At 40.7% G+C, this 7,500-nt stretch overlaps 2 protein-coding genes across 3 annotated transcripts in view; both read left to right on the top strand.

Annotated features, from left to right (window-relative positions):
* The window catches only part of LOC137979728 (uncharacterized), a 14,322-nt gene extending 10,102 nt beyond the window's left edge, over positions 1-4,220 (top strand). Inside the window, exon 2 of one of the 2 annotated variants that reach the window (XM_068827071.1) lies at positions 862-4,220. In XM_068827071.1, the coding sequence (XP_068683172.1) occupies positions 873-2,963 (2,091 nt within the window). In that variant the 5' untranslated portion in view covers positions 862-872 and the 3' untranslated portion in view covers positions 2,964-4,220. The remainder of the gene's footprint in view (positions 1-861) is intronic. The other variant, XM_068827063.1, reaches the window with a different exon arrangement.
* Positions 4,221-6,773: 2,553 nt separating this feature from the next.
* The window catches only part of LOC137979721 (neuralized-like protein 4), a 7,642-nt gene continuing 6,915 nt past the window's right edge, over positions 6,774-7,500 (top strand). Inside the window, exon 1 of the transcript XR_011118405.1 lies at positions 6,774-6,805. The gene's annotated coding sequence lies outside the window, so the exon portion shown is untranslated. The remainder of the gene's footprint in view (positions 6,806-7,500) is intronic.

Raw genomic sequence — 7,500 nt, 5'->3', positions numbered from 1 at the left:
CATTTATGATGTTAGTTACCTTCATTTTTATCGTTAATGATGACAGCTTTGCACGGAAAGAATTTGTCTTCTATATATGTCTGAACGCTTAAGCGGACTTAGGGTGACTTGGCTTGCTTAGGCTAAGACAGACTTAGTGCCTAGTGTGAACCCAATAAATATCTGTCAAAAGTCGATGAGAACTGATGACAATCGATACCAGTCGATGCCAGTTAATCAACTGATGTTGATGATCGATGAAAATCGATGATCACACAAACCTGGACGATCGATTAGTCATTAATTACCAAAATTAATCGATTAATATTCACGATAGCTGCCATTTTGGTTTTCAAATTGTCGTGCAAATTAGCCATGTGTTATGCTGGGGGGCAAACATTGGCGAAAAGGCAAATTGCGGAAAATCGGCTCTTCGAAATATTGAAATAACTTTGCTTAAAGTATATTTTAGGATTTAGAATTAAGTACCTTTTATAATAATTTTATATCTTTTAATTGCCTTTGACATTTTGACTTTCTACTTCGTAAGCTGCTCATTTTTCACTAAAAAAAACGTCGAATTAAATTGTGTAATCATTCTATTTTACTGCTTAGGAGATAAACATTCAATGAAAGTGAAACAAATCATCTGTGTGGCTAAGATGTTCATTATAACCTCTCGAAATTGTGTCGTTTGCCCCCTCAGAAGTTTGAAGCTAATTTGCATGATAATAGCAAATCCCACATGGCGGCCATCGTGAATAAGGTCTATTGGCATCGAGTGCCATCGATCGTCGATTTCATAGATTAGCTACACCAAGACTCCCACCGTTTCGTTTTCGTTCCCTCATTTACCCGTTAATTTTTTTATTTTTTTTACAGGCGAGGTAAATATGGCCTCTTCTGGTCCTCCTCCGCTTGTGAAAGGTCCTGCAGGGAAATTTATGGAATTCTCTGAGGGCATAAAGGACAACTTTGAAAGGCTGTATGGAAACTGGGGAGGACTAGGGAACAGTGGTGAAACAACAATCATGTGTCCTCCTTTATTTCGGAGGGATTATGTAGGTCCAGTTGGCGATGCTTGTGGTGCAACTCCGCTTAAAGATATCGTGCTAGACACAATCAAGGGGGATGACGCCGAAAAGAAGATCTTTGATGTTTTGAAGGCGTTTGGAGAGAAATATTCCCAACCCATGTTTGTTCTGTCGAAATTAAAGTTCACAAAATTCATCGAGTATCTTTGCCCAGGCCTGGTGCCCCAAGAAGAGCTACCTCGATTTGAGCGCGAAGTAGACTTTGCAATAGTCCATCTCCAAATTGGTGTAATTCTGGTTGAAGCAAAAGCAGACACGATAAGTCCTAAATCGAAAGGTTGTGATCAACTTCGGAAGGGAGAGCAGATAATCCGAGGCCTTCTACCAGAGCAGAACCGCATTCCAGTATTCAAAGTCATTGCGTTGCCAAATATGGACGGAGATGGATTCCCCAAAGGTGACATTATCTGTCTAAAGAAATTAGATGTGGTTTCTTGTAATAAGTTTAAACACTGGATGAAAAAACATTTCAGTGAGGAAGGATGTGGCACTGGAGAAAAGCAAGAATTTCTGACTTTGCTTCACAAGCTTGTTGCGCAGAAAACCGTTTTGAAAATTTTTTTACCTGAAAAAGGAAAGGAAGGGAAACCTAAAGGAATACAGTTCTCAGATAAAGTGCAAGAGGATAAAGAATTATCAAATCGTTTACAGATGATTTCGAAGCAGATGGCATTGGAACAAAGCTTTGAGTCCCAAAGAAAGCAACGAAAGAAGGGAAAAGGGAGTGGTTGCAGTGAACGTCCAAATGTTGTGAAGACAGCAGGCACATCTGGGATGGCTGATTTATCAAAACAGATTTTGTTCCTTAATTTAGAGCAAATTTCTGTCTGGGAAGGCCCAAACCACCAGCTGATATGTGGTGTACCAGGAACTGGAAAAACGATCTTGCTCCAATACAAAGCTTTGGAATGTGCCAAGAAGGGAGAAAAGGTCGTAATATGTGTTCCACCCCCGCAGGACAAACAGTATGAAGCTTTCTTTGCAGCATATGGCATATCTTCAAGTGAAGTCACCATTTGCATTTTCAAGAAATTTTATGAGTTTATTCCACAAAAGAAAGAAAATTTCCACCTTTTCGTTGATGAGGCGCAGGTTCTCAATCTCACTGGCTTGCAATCTCTGCTTTTGGTTTTGTTGAAACAGAAAAACCCTGAGGGATGCTATTGCTGGCTTGCCTACGACTCGCATCGCCCGTTTCCGAGTGACTTCTTTTCAAAGTTCTTTCTGCAATATTTCAAAAAACACCACGGAGTGAACAATTACAAAGACATATTCACTAAAACAGAACTGGGCCGTGGGTTAGTTTTCCCGGGTGTCGAGGTACATTATTTTGCTGAGAAACTTTTGCTTTTTAAGTGTTACAAATTTATACGTACTATCCTGGAAACAGCCATGAGAAGTACAGAAGAAATATTAATGTTTGCGGGTACTATGTGTCATAAATTTTACCCCAGTGTCCTTTCTACTGAACTGCACTTAATGGAGAAATACCAGTCGGGTTTCAGAATTGGCCATCGCATCAGTGGACCAGCAGTTGAAGTGTTGGGTCCACCAGGTGGTAAGAAAGCAGGGATACAGGAAGGGTCCAAGCTGGTGGAAATAATCCAGACTGAGGCGAATAAAACAATAAGTCCAAAGAAAGTTGCTGTGCTGTACAGTAATCACAGTGATGGAGAGAACTTGTCCACTATTCTTGAGCGTTCACGGATTCCATTTTGTGCTGTTGGAGAAAAGCAAGAAGATTCCATGATTGTGCTTGATCAAGGATGTAATGCACTCTCCTTTGAATGGCTAGTTGTTATTGCAGTTATTGGCAAAGGATCGAACCCATTTTATGATCGTATCATATTTTCACGAGCTGTCGTAAAATTGATTGTTGTTTTGATTTAAGCACGGCAGTAGCACGCCGTTTGAAACCATTAAGCGCGACAAGGCTGAATTAGGTTCAGCACGACTACTTAGCACGGCAGGACTTGCCGTGCCGCACGGCAGTAGCACGATTTGGTTTCAAACGGCGTGCTATTGTTGCGCCGAACTCAATTCATAAATTAATTTAATGTCTTTTGCATTATTTGCATACTATTACGCTGGATGGATGGTTTGTTTTGTCTTTTGAATTTGGCACGACTGTATTAGGTTCGACGTTTGAAACCGCTGCCGTGCCATCGTCGTGCCACTGCCAAGCCAAATTCATTTGAGTTCGGCACGGCAGTAGCACGACGTTTGGAACAGGCCTTAGTGTTCAATCTGTCCAACAGTTGTGAATTCTAAAACGCCAAAGCATATGTAGACGTAGCACCACTTAGTTCCGTGACCATAAGAAGAAATTTTGTAATCTCCACTCAGAAAGAACTCAATTTTAATTTCTTTTCCATCAACTTCAATAAAGGAGAATGGAGACGTAAATGACCAACGAGAAAGGGTGTTCAAAAAGCTGCCGATTTTTTCTGAACTTGATGCCGATCTACGGGATATTTAATTCATTTATTCATTTTCTGAAGGGCTATTTTATTGCGATGTTATCAAGAGTAGTGGAAGTTTTCAGGTTTGGTGAAATGTGAGAAGACATTTAGCAAATGTGGTGTCTTTTAAAAGGACTTATATATGAATCACTTTTTCACTTTTTAGGAGTGAGGGAAGACGACCGACGTCGCTCACAGCTCTGTTTTTTGTAATTTGTCAGTCTTCCATCCTACAATCATCTGTAATTTTGGGGTGCAGGGATGGCGCAGCGGTGAGAGCGCTCGCCTCCCACCAATGATTCGATTCGATTCCCAGACTCGGCGTCATATGTGGGTTGAGTTTGTTGGTTCTCTTCTCTGCACCGAGAGGTTCCCTCCGGGTACTTCTGTTTCCCCTCTCCTCAAAAACCAACATTTGACTTCATTTGCGTTAATTGTTAATTTCAGTTTACAGTGTCCCCAATTAGTGGTCCGGCGCTAGAACGACTAGACAATTAAATAAAGTTACTTTCCTTTACTTACCTTTCCTTCATGTCTGCCATTTTTAAAGTTAGCTCCAATGAAATTTGATCGATGACTGGGATTTCTGGTAATGAATAAAAAATCTTCTGAACTTGCTCGTGCATTCCGTGTTTATGGTCACTCGTGGTCTTTTGCAGCTTTTTCGAGTTGCACTCGCCTTTTCGAGAACTTTCAGAACATCATTCGTACCCTTGAATAGACCCTTTCACGGTTTTTGGTGCCATCTTGGTTGGGGGGCAAACAAGGCTAAGTTTACAGTAAATGTATGAGATTTTGGCCGACTTTCAACCGCTGTAGCACCGCTAAAAAGAGACAGATTTCCACAGTGAAAGTGTCTTTTAAAAAACATTTATACTGAGATTATTTTCATGAAATATAAAGAGCAGATTCAGGCTAAAACGACTATAAACGAATTTTTAAGATTCCATACAAACCCTTTTAAAATCATCACGGCAAATTGCCGCGAAATTAGAAGCAATATGAGAAGACTTATTATTCGAATTTACGGACGTCATACCTTCCTTAATGGCCTTACCTTCTGTTGAATGAATGATATCAATAAAGCTATTTAAAGTAGTAGCAAAAGTTGGAAATCTGTCTCTTTTTAGCGGCGCTACAGTGGTTCAAAGTAGGCCAAAATTCCACACATTTACTGTAAATTTAGCCGTGTTTGTCCCCCCAGCCAAGATGGCGGTCAAAAACCTTTGAAGGGTCCATTACGAAATGCGCGAGGAAGTTCATACGATTTCCTATGCTAATCTCATGGGCCTGAGGGCAACTAGGGATTAATTTCACTCGTATATTCGGAGTTTTCACGAAATTACCAGAGTCGCGAAGGGTCGTTTCTTCGTGTTCCAAACGTCCCTTCTTCTCGTATTCTCGGTTTTCACATGTCAATGCCGCCACGTTGGTGTTCCCAAACAAAGAAACGGCGGCCATGTTGGTGTCCCGACCCAGTTCTCCGGGATTTGAAATCTATTGTGATGCAAACGTTTGCTTTTGTTTTCGTCGAAAAAAAAAACATGGCTGTTGATCACGAGAGTGAAAACCAAGAATAAGAAAGCATTCCTTTTCCTTTCCAAAAGGAAAACTCTCCTTTGACTTAGACTTAAAAACAATAGAAGCTGCTTGCAATACCAAGCAATAGCAGGTTACGAGAGCTGCTGCACCACTGGTTACTCAACGACGTTTTCTCACATTTCGAAAGTAAAATTTAGGTGGACGTCAATCCATTTGATTGACGTCGACCTAGTTTTACTTTCGAAATACGAAAAGATGTCGTCGAGGGGCGCGTGTGACTGGTAAAAGGATATGTTCTATACCGTTGTACAATTAGTTGTTTAAGGAGATGATAAGAATGAGCCCGGATCAATTTGCAGAAGTTTATAAGCTTATTGAAGCAGACACCTCCAAACACCAAGATAGGTGTCCATCTGAAAGGCTAGCTTTAGCGTACAGATTTTTGTCTACCGGAGAGAGTTCTCGATCACTTCATTACTGGGTTGCCCTATGGCAATCCCAGTTGGATAATGGGTAGAATTTCTCCGTTTTATTCTTTTTATTTTTTTCCGTGTCGGTAAAAGTCTTGCCTGTCACTCCCCCGGTAAGTGGTGTCTTTGTGCATAGAGCCTTCTGCGCGTATTTTCTTAGGATCGAGAGGGTAGTGGAAATGCGTGCATTTCTCTGGTGGACACAGTAGAATCATTAACTTAACCTGTAATGGCGTCGAAAGTCATGTAACGCGAATGGCGTTTAAGTGGATCTTTGAACAAAATATACCCTTATGAAGCTCAAAAATGGCAAATCAATTGGATACTGAACAAGACAGGCGACAACATCGACAACAATCTGTCGCCCGTCGAGCCGTCTTTTACCAAGTGTGCTGTTATGTAGAACATTGAAGATTCGCAGGGCAGCGATAATAGTGAATTCAAAGACTAGACAAGGTGGATTGAATGGAATTTCAAGCGTTAAAATCGCTGAAAAGGTAAGATTATTGTCGAAGCGATGGCGCATTTGCGTGTCTTCACCATATGTTCCTTTGATCTCACATTATTGTGTTTTCCGTCAAAATATTCGCTTGTTTTCGCTTTCGCTCGAACATATCTACCTTTATTACATGTCCAGTGAATAGCGTTATCCTCTGGGATGAATTTTCCGTCGAAAAATCGGTTATTTGGGCAGTCAGTGTAAGACGCAGACTGCAGACTGCAGACCGGGGTAAAATGCAGACTGATGGTAAAATAAATATTAATAATAAAAAAACGAGTCATAAGGATAAAATAAAGATTGTTTGAAAGACAATCCTGTTTTACATCTATCAGCAACTCACATTATTATGACTGCAGGTCGCTGCACCTTTTGGGGATGCGATCGTACGCGTTGAAATCATCTGTGCTTTGTTTTTGCGGTTCCAGATGCATTGCAATGTTCCAAATTATTTGTCACACCCGTACATCGACGGAAATCGATCGAAAAACCAACAATTATTACTTCGAATACCTGAATAATCTAGGTTGTCTTTTTTCGGTGCAACGAAATGCACAAAGAATTTCGTGTATTCCGAGCAATTAGGACGCGGGGATTTCATTGGTTAAGCTATGCGTGATAACCCCTAGGGAGAGGTTATAATTGAAATTACATCTTCCAGATGCAAAACAAACGAGCATGTGCACTAAACATGTACAGTCGAGGAACACCTGCAAAAGATTATGAAATTCCTATCGGGTGGTGTCGGTTTGGGCTTAAGTAAGCAAAAAGTTAGCGGTTGGCGCATTTAAATTAAATTAACAAAACACGTTTTTGGAGTGTTTAAAAACCGCGCATAAAGGGTAAAGACTTCAAGGTTCGCGTAGCAGCGTTTGAAAGCTGGCTATTTTAGCAGCTACTGCCATTGTTGTTGTTGTTGATTTTTTTTTTTTTTTTTGTCTTAAACCCTAAGACGTTGTTGTTGAGTCTTTTGTTTTCGGCTTTGTTTGCGAGCCAATTACGTGGTTCTCTCAGATATGTCCAAAAGTGCATGTAATAAGATAGCCGCCGATTTGATGAGCGTCACAAAGTATCCTCTTGTTCTTCTCCCCACCTTTAAATCACTCGCGTCTGGAAATACAGACAATTAACGCCACGAAGTTTCTCTTTAGTAAACTTTTCTCCTCAAGTAAAGTTAAACAGCTGCATTTACCCTCTCACCAAGAAATAAAGCTGCTCCTTACACTTACCTTGTTGCTTAAAAATGGGCAGCAAATGTTTAGAGTTGAAGAGAAAACTCGTGTTGGATACCAAAATTTAGTGTGCATTTCTGGACGTGAGTGTGTCTACTTATTTACTAGAGCTGCTGCATGACGATAACATCGGTGGTTTGATCTGGCGTTCTTTGGTTATTTTGCACGTTTCACTCAAAATTTCAGCGGCAGGGGCGTAGGGTCCTTTACGCAATACTCACG

Source organism: Montipora foliosa, chromosome 1, assembly GCF_036669935.1.
Source record: "Montipora foliosa isolate CH-2021 chromosome 1, ASM3666993v2, whole genome shotgun sequence".
Classification (NCBI taxonomy): Eukaryota; Metazoa; Cnidaria; class Anthozoa; order Scleractinia; family Acroporidae; genus Montipora; species Montipora foliosa.
This window is presented reverse-complemented; position numbering and strand designations above follow the sequence as displayed.